The following is a 14,363-nucleotide window of genomic DNA, read 5'->3' on the forward strand; positions in this document are numbered from 1 at the left end:
TCTAGTTAATGATAAGCATGCTGAAGTGTTTAAGAGTCATCGACTGATGGACGGATGGAGATAAGAAATACAGATATGTGGAAAAAAATACAGCAAAATTTAACTGTAGAATCTAGGTGTTGAGTGTATGAATGTTCATTTCTATACTCTGAAATTATTCATAATAGTACGTTTGCAGGCAGGGGAATAGAGAGAGCCTGGAGGACTTTGTAAAACTGTCAAGTGTTTCTAGAGGGCATCTCCTGCTCAGATTCAGTCAGACATAGTGACAATGTCACGTATCTTCTTTTTTTCAGGATGAGCAAGAAATCTCCATTTTTATGTTAAATCAAGTACTTTTTTACTGTTGACAACAAATTCAATTTTTAATACTTTCTGGCCAAATAAAATGTTTATGCTGTCCGGAATTTTCAATGCCACAGTCCACCTTCAAAGTTTATACTTTTTATGGTTTAAAATGGTTCTAACATCAGGGTTCCCCCAACCTCAGCACTAGTGACATTAGGGGCAAGATACTTCTTACCGTGGAGGGCTGTCCCGTGCATTGTAGGATGTTTATGCTAGTAGAACCACCCCCAGTTTGACCACCAAAAATGTCTCCAGACATTGCCAAATGTCCCCTGGGAAGCAAAACCACTCCATTTGAGAACCACTGCTCTAAACGTGTATCAAAGAAACTGTGAAGGCAATTAAAATTATGTAATCGAAATGAACCAGATTTCTTTACTTCATAGCTCCCGATAATGACAATAACTTTTATTAAGTGGTTATTACATGCCAGCCATTCATTCCTCCCCCCATATATACACATATACACACACGTGTGTGTGCACTATCTTTCATTATCCTTACCAACAATCTAACGAAGTGGGTTTTGTTACTATCCTCCCTTCACATATGGGGAAACAGGCTTATAAAGGTTCAAGTACCCTGCCCAAGATCACACACAAATGCTTATTTCTATCTATACAAAATTCACAACCTCCATCAATACACCATAAATACAGCCTTCCAGCTGGCATCTCTGCATCACTGTTCATAAAACGTAAACTACAGGTTCTTAACTGAAAGGAATACAAAAAACAAAAAGAAACTGAAGTGACTACCCCAAGACAGAGACTGCTTCAACTAGGGTCTAATGATTTCCACTGGCTCCACTTTCACTTTCCAACAGCTCTTTCCAAAGCACAAGATCTTTTCTCCCACTGTTTACTAATGGTGAAAATTCCCCACCGCAAGAGTACTAATAAGTTAATAAGTATAAGGAAATACACTGACGCAAAATGAAAAAATCCTTGTAGTCATTCAGTAAAGTTGCTTAAGTAGCCTGCAGTACATTCATACTGTGAAATACAATGTGGTCCTTAAAAAGAATCTAGTGCCATGAAAAGATGTTGAAGATGTTTACATTAAATAAAAAACTCAAAGCACAATACAATGTGTATGGTACAATTTGATTTTTATGGAAAAATTACACAATGTTTAACAGTGATCATCTTTACTAAATGTACTAAGATAGGGAAGATCTGCTAATGTTAGAATTGTAATTAACAGAATGTCTCTGAAAAAAAAGAAAAGAGAATGTCCCTGAAATAAAAGATGACTTCAAACTATATGCTGGGCAGGCCCATTACATTCTCTGCTACGTCTCCTCTAATATTTCAACGATCTATAAGAAGCACATATCATTTCATAATTAAACATAAAAAAGCACTAGAGGAGGGGGTTTAGTCCCCAGTGACTGACTAAAAGTAAATTCAGTTGATTTTAAGTCTTTAATTAGAACAATGGTTCTCAAACTTTAACAAGTATCAGAATAACACGGAAGGGTGGTTAAATCCTAAAATTGCTGGGCCCCAACCCCAAATTTTCTGATTCAGTAGATCAAGGGTGGGGCCCTAAAATTTGCTTTTCTAACAAATTCCCAGCTAACAATTTTTGAGATGGTTTAGGGTCAGCATTGCTAGCATGAATGGCAGGGAAAATCATTTAAGTGGACTTCTGCTTACACTAGGAAGAGATCTGAAGTTACTGGACGGGGACCAACCACACTTTTGTGAATCACTGCTCCAGAAATCTGGTTTACCAAAGCTAAAAGTAGGGGAAAATAAAAGCAGAAACCAAGTTCCAGTCAAACTAATGACAGTTTTAACTACAGTAAACTTGCTTTAAAATGAACTACAACTTTTCAGTAAATTTGTCCAATCTAAATTGTCAGTAACCATCCAAAACCTAAAAAGCAGCGTCTGGGTCTAAAATTCCACAAAATGTGTCCAAAATACACACAGTGTTTCTCATCGCTCATGTACCATGGACTCAACAATATGGGTTAGAACCTCACGAGTAGCTGCCACTTATATTCTTTTCCCCACCATTACATACAAGGAATGCTGACCCTACACCATCTCAAAAATGTTGCCTCGGGCTTCCCTGGTGGCGCAGTGGTTGAGAGTCCGCCTGCCGATGCAGGGGACGCGGGTTCGTGCCCCGGTTCGGGAGGATCACACATGCCGCGGAGCGGCTGGGCCCGTGAGCCATGGCCGCTGAGCCTGCGCGTCCGGAGCCTGTGCTCCACAACGGGAGAGGCCACAACCGTGAGAGGCCCGCATACCGCAAAAAAAAAAAAAAAAAAAAAAAAAAATGTTGCCTCACCTCATCAATTAACTGGAAAACTACAATTAACTAGAAATAAATTAAATATTAACTACTTAACAAGTAAAAAGAATTCCTAAAAACACAAATCAGATCAAATTATACCACTATTTTAGAGCCACTACACCACCAGTACACACTACAGCCACCATACGATTACTTATATTCAGATCAGGTATGCACTATGATTTTTCTAAGTAGAAAAAAATACATAACTCAGAAATATTTAAAGCTCTTAAATACACCTGTTAAACACAGAGTTCAGGTTAAACAGTAAAATTATCCATGAAGTAAATCTCATAAACTAAATTCTAATTTCCAACTGACAAATTTTTAACATTCCTACACAAAAATTTAGGGTGATGGAGTCTAGGAGCATATCTCAAAGGAGCAGACAACAGCAGCCCTTCTCACCTCCCCATTTCATAATCCCACAGATAATTTTTTTAAAGAAAAGAAAAGCGAGGACCTGTATTTTCCAATACAGTAGCCACAAACCACATGTGGCTATTTAAATTAAGAATAAAAATACAGTGGGTGTGAAAAAGAATTAAAAATAAACATGGGGAAACTGAGAAAAAAATAAATTACAAAAATAAATTAATTAAGAATAAATAAAATTTAAAAGTCAACTCCTCGGCCGCAATAGGCACATTGCAAGTGCTGAACACTCACATACGACCAGTGGCTATTCTATTGGACAGTGCAGACACACTGAGGGAGGAAGAATTTTTAGTAGCTTTAAAATTAGGAAGGAAAAAGATTTTTCCACATCAAAAAAGAAATGTTTATTGGCTTAAGTATAAGGCTTCCAGAACAGGGAAATTCAGCCTTACCATTCTTCCTCCAGAATATCAACTTCAAAACAGAACAAGATGGTGCCAGAGGCCAAAGATGGTTAAAATGTTAAGTAACACCCTTCTGGAAAGTTTACTAAAAGTTGCCTATAATACGTTATCGTAGAAGCCTAAAAGTCTAACTTCCTTTATTTTAAGATAAGTTTTGGATTTACGTTAAAAATAATTTTAGCAAGTGAAAGGCTGTTTCTCTAATGTCCAAAGGATAATTAAACATACTTATAATTTCATGTTCAAAATGCCAATTATTAAACTTGAATTTTAAGAAAATGTCTAACCCTTCTCTTGAAGACATTTAGATCTTCAAATGTTCTCCCTAATACTAGTGTCACTGAATTATAATCAGTTTTCTCTACATATTAAAATTCTGCCTTTGTCTACTCACGGAGAGAACTCGATTTTGAAAGTTTAAGTTCCAAAAAGAAAGCTTCGGGAAACTGCAATGAACATAAAATTTGAGGATCAAACTAGAAAGACAAAGGACACAAAACCCACTTATTTATATAAAGCGGCCTCCCGCTAAGAAAGATATTCTGTTGGGGAAAACAAAATCCATCTAAACACGAATTACATTAATGCTGTATAAGTGACACTGTGAACACAAAGCACATAGAAAAACCTAATAAAGTAGCTCTTTTGTCCTGTAAGTGTAAACTCTCACCGCTCAAATTTCTTTTAAAGATAATTGGGGAGGCACAGTTTATGCATGATGTCGGAAAACCCATTAAGGTTTAGACTGAAAAGGGGTAAAATATGTGCTATTCTAGTATCACAATGTATAAGCGGGGCATAAAATAGCAGTAAGTCCCCGTGGGAAGCACGAGGCACGCGCTGAGGGGAGGGGGGGAGACGAGGGAAGACGAGGGGAGGGGAGACGAGGGGAGACGAGGGGAGGGGAGGGAGACGAGGGGAGGGGAGGGAGACGAGGGGAGGGGAGGGAGACGAGGGGAGGGGAGACGAAGGGAGGGGAGGAGACGAGGGGACGGAGGGGAGGCAAAGGGAGGGGAGGGGAGAAGAGGGGAGAGGAGGGGAGGAAGAGTAGGGGAGGGAGAGGAGGGGAGGGGAGGGGAGGGAGAGGAGGGGAGGGGAGGGGAGGGGAGGGAGAGGAGGGGAGGGGAGGGGAGGGGAGGGAAAGAAGGGGAGGGGAGGGAGAGGAAGGGAGGGGAGGAAGGGATGACCTCTCGGCCCTCGCGGCCCCGCGCCCCGCCCCCGGCCGCCCCTCACCAGGCGGATGAAGCCGAAGCCGCGGTCGCGGTTGATGAACACCTCGCTGGGCTCGCCGTAGCGCTCAAACAGCCGCTTGAAGTCGTCCTCGGTGATGTCCGTGGGCAGGTTCCCCACGAAGAGGCGGCAGCGCTGCGTGTATGTCTTCTCGCCCGGCTTGAGGAAGCTCTTGATGTCGATGGTGAAGCCGCCCTCCTCGGCCGGCCGGTCCTCGGCGGGCACGGCGGGCGCGGGCGGCTCGCCGGGAAGGGCGAGCGCCATGGCCGCCGGCTCGCCCTCGCCGGCCGCCGACTCTAGAGCGCGGAGGCGCGCCGGGTTCTTCTCGATGCGCACTTGCTTCAGGTTTCCTCTCAGCATCATCTCAGCGCGTGCCCCCCCGGACCCGGCCTAGAGCTCGACCTGCGTGTCGATGTCCGCGCACGGAACCGGGCTCGGGAAGGACGCGCTCGGGTACGCCGCCAGCTCGCCGCCCGCACTCACGCCCCGGCCGCTCGCCCAAGATGGCGCCGCCACAGCCGCGGTGGGAGGGAGAGACGCCGCAGAAGCCCCGCCCCTCCGCCGAAGCCGCGCCGGGGCCAACGCGCCTGCGTACTGCTGCGCCCACGGCACCATGGTGGCGCGCGCATGCGCACCGTTGTGCGCGCGTCCCCGTTCGCAGCCTTCCCAGGGCTGAGAGGAAGGCAGATCCCTAGCACCGTAGGAGACAGTGATGTTGGAAGTTGCAGCAGTGTGTGAAAACGCAGTGGTTCGGGAAATGTCCACATTCTCTTAGATGCCCAGCTCAATTTTCAATGACAGCAGAAAGTGAAAACTTGCAGATTTATACATAGCGTTGAATGACGAGGTATTTCCCAGTAATTGAAACAAGTAAAAACACATTTCTGCCCTTTTCAAGAGCAAGCTTTTATTATATTTCCTAATGAAAAATCCAATTCTATAAAATAATTGTGATGTTGATTATTCACCTCAGAGAAGGACTCCGTGAACACCTATGGACCACACCCTAGGACAGGGTCATCAAACGTTTTCTGCAAAGCGCCAGATGGCAAATATTTTAAGATCTTCAAGCCATAATCTGAGTCGGCCGAACTACTCAGTTCTGTCCAGGACCGCTCCTGGCACGTGGTAGGTCTTCATTGGGTATTAAAAAGAAATGAATTCACAGTCATTTTACAAAACCGTTCAGTTTCTCGTGAACTTAAACAAATGCTTGATTTAGAACAGCAATCCCTCTCCTATTCATCCAACTGAAATGAAAACTTGTGTTCACTCAAAAACCTGTATGAAAATGTTCATACGGCTTTATCTGTAATCAACAAAAACTGGAAACAACCCAAATGTCCAACTGGTGGATAGTCTAACAGTGGTACATTCATGTAATAGAATATATTCAGCAGTAAAAAGGACTAAACTCCTGATAGATGCAATAATGTGACTCAAAGCCTACATACCGAATATATGACATTCTGGAAAACTAGCTACAGAACACAGATCAGTGGTTGCCAGGAGCTGGGAGGTAGGGAGGGGTTGACTAAGTAGAGATACAGAGAAATTTTTGGAAAGATAAAAGTATGTCTTGGGACTTCCCTGGCAGACCAGTGCTTAGGACTCCACGCTTTCATTGCCGTGGCCCCGGGGTCAATCCCTGGTTGGGGAACTGAGATCCTCCCCACCTCACTCACAGCTGATATTGTCAAATTTATTAATTTCACCGAAAAAAAAGGCACAGTAAATAAAATTGGCTCACTATCCACACCAAATCAACCAACCTAATTCCATATGTAGCCACATGCGCTGCCTTCCCTCCTGTTACAATGAATGAATGGTCAAAAATCCCCTCTTAGGGCTTCCCTGGTGGCGCAGTGGTTGAGAGTCCGCCTGCCGATGCAGGGGACACGGGTTCGTGCCCCGGTCCGGGAAGATCCCACATGCCGCGGAGCGGCTGGGCCCGTGAGCCATGGCCGCTGAGCCTGCGCGTCCGGAGCCTGTGCTCCGCAACGGGAGAGGCCACAACAGTGAGAGGCCCGAGTACTGCAAAAAATAAATAAATAAATAAGAGATTTGTAGTTTTCCTCATATAGATCTTGTAGATAAATTGTTACATTTATATCTAAGTATTCATTTGTTTTGGGTGGCAATGTAAGTGGTATTGTGTTTGTAATTTCAAATTCCACATGTTCATTGCTGGTGTGTAAAAACATTACTGACTTTTGTGTATTAACCTTGTATCCTGAAATCATCCATTTACTTTTTTTTTTTTTGGCCATACCATGCGACTTGTGGGGTCTTAGTTCCCTGCCCAGGGATAGAACCCGAGCCCCCTGCATTGACAGCATGGAGTCTTAACCACTGGACTGCCAGGGAAATCTCCCCCCTCCATTTACTTTTAATCTATATATGCCTTTATACATTTTTTAAAGATTTATTTTTTTACATTTATTTATTTTATTTTTGGCTGCATCTGGTCTTAGTTGCAGCACACGGGATCTTCACTGAGGCATATGGGATCTTCCCTTGCGGTGCACGGGCTCTTTGTTGTGGCATACAGGCTTCTCTCTACTTATGGTGTGCAGGCTCCAGAGCATGTGAGCTCTGTAGTTTGCAGCACGCAGACTCTCTAGTTGAGGCACACGAGCTCAGTAGTTGTGGCGCACGGGCTTAGTTGCCCCACGGTATGTGGGATCTTAGTTCCCCGACCAGGGATCAAACCTGCGTCCCCTGCAGTGTAAGGCAGATTCTTTACCACGGGACCACCAGGGAAGTCCCTATGTCTTTATATTTAGAGTGGGTTCCTTATACACAACATAGAATTGGGTCTTGTTTTTTGATCAACCCTGTCTTTTAATTGGTAATCTCTGTCTTTTAATTGGTGCACTTATATCAATGATGTTCAAAGTGATTACTGATATAGTTTGATTAATATATACCATATTTGTTATCATTTTCCATTTGTCGCCCTAGTTCTTTGCTCCTATATTTATACTTTTTAATTGAAATATAGCTGATTTACAATGTTATGTTAATTACTGCTGTACAGCAATATGACTTAATTATACATATAATACATTCATTTTCATTCTTTTCCATTATGGTTTATCATGCTCCTATTTTTGTAGACCACACTTTCTGCCTTCTGTGGTCTTAACTAAGCATTTTATAATTTAATTTTCTCTCCTTCTTAGCATATCAGTTGTACTTATTTTTCTACTTTTTTAAGTGGTTGCCTACAGTTTGCAATATACATTTATTTACAACTAATCCAAGACCACTTTCAAATAACACTGATAACTTCACAGGTAGTGTATTTTGTAATAGTAAAATAATCCTGATTCCTCCCTCTCATCCCTTGTATCATTTCAGTCATTCATTTCATCCATATACAAGCCTATATATGTATAATTTAATATATTGTTTCTATTATTATCTTGAACAAAGTTATCTGTTAGATCAATTAAGAATAAGAAAAATAAGTTTTTATTTTATATTCACATTCCTTCTCCAGTGCTCTTACTTTCTTTATATAAATCTGAGTATCTGACATATATTATTTTCTTTCTCTGTAAAGCACACCTTTCAACATTTCTTATAAAGCAGATTCACCAGCAACAAATTCCCTCAATTTATCTTTGTCTGAAAAAGTCTTTATTTTTCCTTTGCTTTTGAAGGATAAGATTGCAGGGAACAGAATTCTACAATGGTGTTTTTTTTCCTCAACACTTTAAATATTTCACTCCACTCTCTCTTGTTTGCCTTGTTTCTGAGGAGAAGTCAAATGTAATTATAATCTTTGTTCCTCTATTGGTAAGGTGTTTTCTTTCTCTGGCTTCTTTCAGGAATTTTTCCTTTAATTTTCTGTCGTTTGAACACGACATGCCCACGTGTAGCTTGTTTTTGTGTTTATCCTGCTCTCTGAGCTTCGTGGATCTGTGGTTTGGTATCTGACATTAATTTGGGAAATTCTCAGTCATTATTGTTTCAAATATTTCTCCTGTTCCTTTCTTTCTTCTTCCTCTGGTGTTCCCATGACTTGCATTTACACTTCCACAGTTCTTGGATATTCTCTTCTCTTCCCCCCTGACCTCCCTCCTTGTTTCATTGCTTTTCAGTTTTGGAGGACCTTTTGGTTTTGCTTTTGTTGTTGTTTTATTTTTATTATTTATTTATTTATTTATTTTTGGCTGTGTTGGGTCTTGGTTGCGGTGCGCAGGCGTCTCACTGCGGTGGTTTCTCTTGTTGCGGAGCACGGGCTCTAGGTGCGTGGGCTTCAGTAGTTGTGGCACGCGGGCTCAGTAGTTGTGGCTTGCGGGCTTCAGTAGTTGTGGCACGCGGGCTCAGTAGTTGTGGCCCGCGGGCTCTAGAGTGCAGGCTCAGTAGTTGTGGCGCACGGGCTTAGCTGCTCTGCGGCATGTGGGATCTTCCCGGACCAAGGCTCAAACCTGCGTCCCCTGCACTGGCAGGCAGATTCTTAACCGCTGCGCCGCCAGGGAAGCCCCGGAGTTGTTTTAAGGTCACAGTTCGATAAGGCCGCAGGCACGGGCCCCGTGTTCTCTCCCCGCTCCCGCAGGCGCCCCCCAGCGTCCCCACCTCCTCCGCCCCCACCACCCACAGGCGGGGCTCGGCCCGCGGTCTGTGCGCCAGCAACCGCGCCCTGCGGCCCCGGAGGAGAGGTGCCAGGAGGAGGGGCGATGCACCTGGGCCCGGCTCCTGGAGCCCCATCTGCGTGATGGGCGGCGGCGCAGAGGCTGGATCAGGGCCGAGGCTTCCAGGGTGGGGTGCGCACTCGCCCCGAGAACCCCGCGGGAGCCTGACCCCTCGGACCCTCCCCTGTGAAAGCCTCCACGTGCCCACAGCAGGCGCGGCACCGCCTTACGGAGGCACTCGGAGGCCCTGACCAGACAGCGTCCTTCTCTGCAAAGGGAGTGACAATCTGGGCCACCAGGGAAGCCCGCAACTTACGGATAAGCAGAGTTTCACCCACAGAAGGAGGAGGATGCAGGACCATAGAGTTTTTGTTTGTTTGTTTGTTTGTTTTTGCGGTACGCGGGCCTCTCACTGTTGTGGCCTCTCCCGTTGCGGAGCACAGGCTCCGGACGTGCAGGCTCAGCGACCATGGCTCACGGGCCCAGCCGCTCCGCGGCATGTGGGATCTTCCCGGACCGGGGCACGAACCCGTGTCCCCTGCATCGGCAGGCGGACTCTCAACCACTGCGCCACCAGGGAAGCCCTGACCATAGAGTTTTTAAACTTTGATCGGAGCTATTTAGCGGAAGAACACAAAGAGATGCAGTCATTCTTCAGTTAAAGAATGTAATACGAATCTGCGGAGAGTGAAAACGCAGGCCACACCAGCACTGATACGGGAAGAAGCTCTTGGCCTGCAAGCCTGCAGTTCTTGGTCATGCCTTCCGCCTGTCGATGGTGCCTAGATGATCTCACGTGATGTAACCAAGATTGAGAGCTACGGACCTCCCCAAAGCCTCTCAGCACTGCCAGTTACCTTCTTTCTTGAGGGGAATTTGTGGATTTCAGATAAGGATACCTAAATCGTTTCCTGAAACTTATCAGTTATGAACACATAGCCGGGTTCTGCTCGCAAATAAACATGCAAACAAAAATAAGGGAGGCGAGGAAGGTCAAACCAGGTAGAGAGACGACTTACACAAAACCTGGAGTCGTGACAGGGTCTGCCTCTCGGGGAAACAGGAAGTTTAGAAAGCCAAGTCCCTGGAGGGATGGGTAGGAAGGAATTACAGGTGAAGCTGGTCGAGGCTGCTGGGTCCCAATAGTAAGTGTCCTTGTGCCAAGGCGAAAGCTGGTGTGTCCTCTCGAAACCCCCTGCATGTTAAAGTCCTGACCCCAAGGACCTCAGAATGCAACTGCACTTGGAGATGATATTTTAAGGAGGTAGTTAAGTTTAAATGCCTTCATTAGGCGGGCCCCAATCTGATATGACTTAGTATCCTTATGCAAATAGGAGTTTGGGGACTTCCCTGGTGGTCCAGTGGTTAGGACTCAGCACTCTCACTGCCGTGGGCCAGGGTTCAATCCCTGGCAGGGGAACTAAGATTCCCATGCCACCCCCCCCCCCCAAAAAAAAGTAAATGGATGAAAGAGGATGGCCTGTAACTTTTCTTTCTTGTATTATTCTTGTCAGGTTTTGTTATTTCTTTGATATTCATTCAATACCTTTGTCAGGATGTTTCTGCCCTTGTAAAGCAAGTTGTGACGTGCCCTTTTCTTTCTATTTTCTGGGAGTTTATGTTCAAGATGGGTATTATCTCTTCCCTATGGAAGATTTCACCAGAGAAGGAATCTGAGTCTGCAGTTTTCTTTGTGATAAGGCTTGTAATTTCAGAGTCAATTTCTTAAACAGAGACAAGCCATTCAGATTTTCTATTTTTTCTTGGGACAGATGTGGTAAGTTGTTTCTCAAGTGATTAGTCTATCACATCAAATTTGTCAAACTCTTTGACCTAAGTTGATCATAATACTTTCTTACGTTTTTAGTGTCCATAGGATCTCCAGTGGTTCTTCATATTGGTTATTTTTCTCTTTTTTGCTCCCTTGATCAGTTTCAGTAGTGAAACTGAGTAGGACCCTGTGCCGCTTTCCTGGGTATAAGCTTCTCCATGTTCCCCACCTTTCATTTGTAGGAAAAGCTTTGATCTCCTAGGCCTTCCCCGAATTCCAAAGAGTAGACTCAAGCAGCTAATAATTAGCGAAGTGAGAAAATGCAGAAACAAGTAATAGTAGCTTGAACAACAGTTGAGCCATAAATCAGTTGCAGGACCTCTAGTTCCTCCTCAAGGGATGTAGGTAACAATCTGAGCAGAGCCTTGAGTCATTTCACAGAAACCAGGGCTCCACCACATGCAAACTGCTTAACAAAGTCAGAGACCCAGGCAAACTGGAGCCAGACTGACAGAAATCTGTGTTAAGACCCAACCAATCAGAAGAACCATGAGCTGATCACACACTTAAGACTCTTACCCTAATTTTAGTCTTTAAAAACCCTTACCCTGAAGCCACCAGGTCATTCGGGGCCTTCGAGGGTTGGCTGCCAGGTCTCCTTGCTGGTGCCTTGCAAATAAATGCTACTTTCCTTCCCCACAAGCCGGGTCAGTGGATTGACTGCTGTGCCTCGGGCGGGCGACCCGAGTTCGGTTTGGTAAACTGGAGGTTTACAGTTCTATTAATTTGTAAGCACATGACTTATGAAAGTCTTTTTAACACGCGTGAGTGAGCTGTTTCTCGCATTTCCCGGGTTTCAGGTTTCCCTTGCTCTATCTGTAGGCGTGAACTGGAATAACTGCTCTTCACTCCAAATGTGACTTCCAGGGCAGTGATGCATAACCATCTACTCTCCAAGCTTAAAAGCTCAGCTGCTGGGACTTCCCTGGTGGTCCAGTGGTTAAGACTCCATGCTTCCACTGCAGGGGGCATGGGTTCGACCCCTGGTTGGGGAACTAAGATCCCTCATGCTGTGCGACGTGGCCAGGAAAAAAAAAAAAAACCACAACTGAGCTGCTTAAAAAAAACCCAGTCATAAGCTTTTGAACACCTTCTCTAGTGCAGAATATCACACCACTGTTTTCCCAAACTAACTTCTCACTTTCTCAAAAACAAAGACTTGCGTATGTGGCTCAGATTATCCTTTCAACTCTAGTTAACTTCTCAAATTCTTAATTTCATCCTAACGTGGTCACACTTTATAGTTCAACATTATAAGAGATATGCTCCACTTCTCAAATTTTGTACTTCACGTTGTCTTTACCCACCACCTCTTTCCCTACGGCCTACCGCTGATGCCAAGGAGCTGGAGTTTCAACCTGAAAGCAACGGGGAACTTCAGGGCTTTGAAACAGAAGTGATACGACCTAAAATAATACAGCGTCACTCCCTCCACCAAACTTGACTGAGCTCTTTGCTCCAATTACTCATTCACTTCTCCATCCTGTACAGCGAACTATAACTTATACATACACGGTGGCTATTAGCAACTCTTACTTGACTACAGTACTGAGTAAGGGAGGGACAGGGGATCACAGGAAGAAAATGGCTCAAGGTAAGAGTCTTTTTTTTTATTCTTTATTTTTTAATAATTTATTTTATTTATTTTTGGCTGTGTTGGGTCTTCATTGCTGCATGCGGGCTTTCTCTAGTTGCGGGGAGCGGGGGCTACTTTTTGTTGCTGTGTGTGGGCTTCTCATAGTGGTGGCTTCTCTTGGTGTGGAGCACAGGCTATAGGCACGCAGGCTCACTAGTTGTGGCGCACGGGCTTAGTTGCTCCGCAGCATGTGGGATCTTCCTGGACCAGGGGTTGAACCCGTGTCCCCTGCACTGGCAGATGGATTCTTAACCACTGCACCACCAGGGAAGCCCCAATGTAAGAGTCTTAAATACAGCAATTTTGAAAATCTGAGGTTTATGAAAAAAATTCAGTTGTGCTCTGTGAGATGACAAAACCAATAACTTGCCACTTCTTGAGGGCTGTTATTCTGAATTGCCCTTCCTAATTTTTGATATTAAATTTGTAGTAGGAGATAATTTTTTTCTAATGCCTTTTCTCAGTGAAATTAAAATGATGGAAACAGACCTTGGGTATGTCCAGATCAGAGGTGACAAATCCTGCAGCAGGCGAGTGGGGGACGGTAAGCAGGACTTTCACTTACTGTTTTCTTCCTTCCTTCCTTCAGGTGAGTCCATACTAATTTTACAATGTGAAAAAAAGAGCTAGATAAGGAAAAAGAAACTAAATGATTCACCAGGCTAGAGAGATTTACTTTTATCATCTTCTGAATTTACAGTTGACTTTTTCTTCAACATCTCATTATGAAAAATTTCATACACATCAGAAAGTTGAAAGAAATTTACAGTGAACACGGATAAACCCAGCACCTACATCTTTTGAGTTTTTCACATTTAACGCATTACCACGTGCCTCATAGGTGTGCCTGCAGTATGCTGAGGAAATGAAAGTTAAAAGTTGAGGATCTAATTTTGTCTTCTCAATGGATAAAGTGGCCACTGGTGGATTTCATTTGCTCAGATACACAAGCGTCTATCTAAGACAATCACATAACAAATCTGTCATTTGATTAACAGGTAAGTGTTCATGGAATAGCAGGCACAGGAACCATTTGCAGAGGGACTTCAGAACTGGATATGCTCAGAGTGTCCCCACAGGCCTCTAGAGGAGGCTGGATTTTGGAAACACCCCAGAGCCCCATTCAGACCCAAATATGAAAGGCTGAAATGGTCCAGCTGTCAGAAAACAAAACGGTTATAAACTAATGAGAATGATCTTCCTGGTTATTCCCCAAACACTTTTCTGCACTGGCCTCGCCTAGAGAGTCTGCAAGCGCTCCCGTGTTGGCCCTACCAAGGACGCATCTCGATCTGCTCAGGCACCGCTCACAGGAAAAGCCTTGAAACAAGTGTATGTAAGGATGGGATACACAACAGAACTGCTGTCAGAAACCAGAAACAAAGGGAGAATTAGTCAATACATGGTGAAGGAAACACTGATTAACCAACTGAAAAAACCCTTAATTTTCGTAAGTGTATTTTTCTTTCAGATGAAAAGAAAAAAATGCCACAACACAAAAAGATTAACTTACTATATTTTTA

At 44.2% G+C, this 14,363-nt stretch overlaps 1 protein-coding gene across 13 annotated transcripts in view; it reads right to left on the reverse strand.

Moving 5' to 3' along the window:
- The window catches only part of PSPC1 (paraspeckle component 1), a 94,332-nt gene extending 89,105 nt beyond the window's left edge, over positions 1-5,227 (reverse strand). For all 13 annotated transcript variants that reach the window (XM_060128866.1, XM_060128873.1, XM_060128872.1 and 10 more), the window contains exon 1: positions 4,734-5,227. In XM_060128866.1, coding sequence (XP_059984849.1) covers positions 4,734-5,093 — 360 coding nt within the window. In that variant the 5' untranslated portion in view covers positions 5,094-5,227. The remainder of the gene's footprint in view (positions 1-4,733) is intronic.
- Positions 5,228-14,363: the final 9,136 nt, after the last annotated feature.

Source organism: Lagenorhynchus albirostris, chromosome 18 (genome assembly GCF_949774975.1).
Source record: "Lagenorhynchus albirostris chromosome 18, mLagAlb1.1, whole genome shotgun sequence".
Taxonomy (NCBI): domain Eukaryota; kingdom Metazoa; phylum Chordata; class Mammalia; order Artiodactyla; family Delphinidae; genus Lagenorhynchus; species Lagenorhynchus albirostris.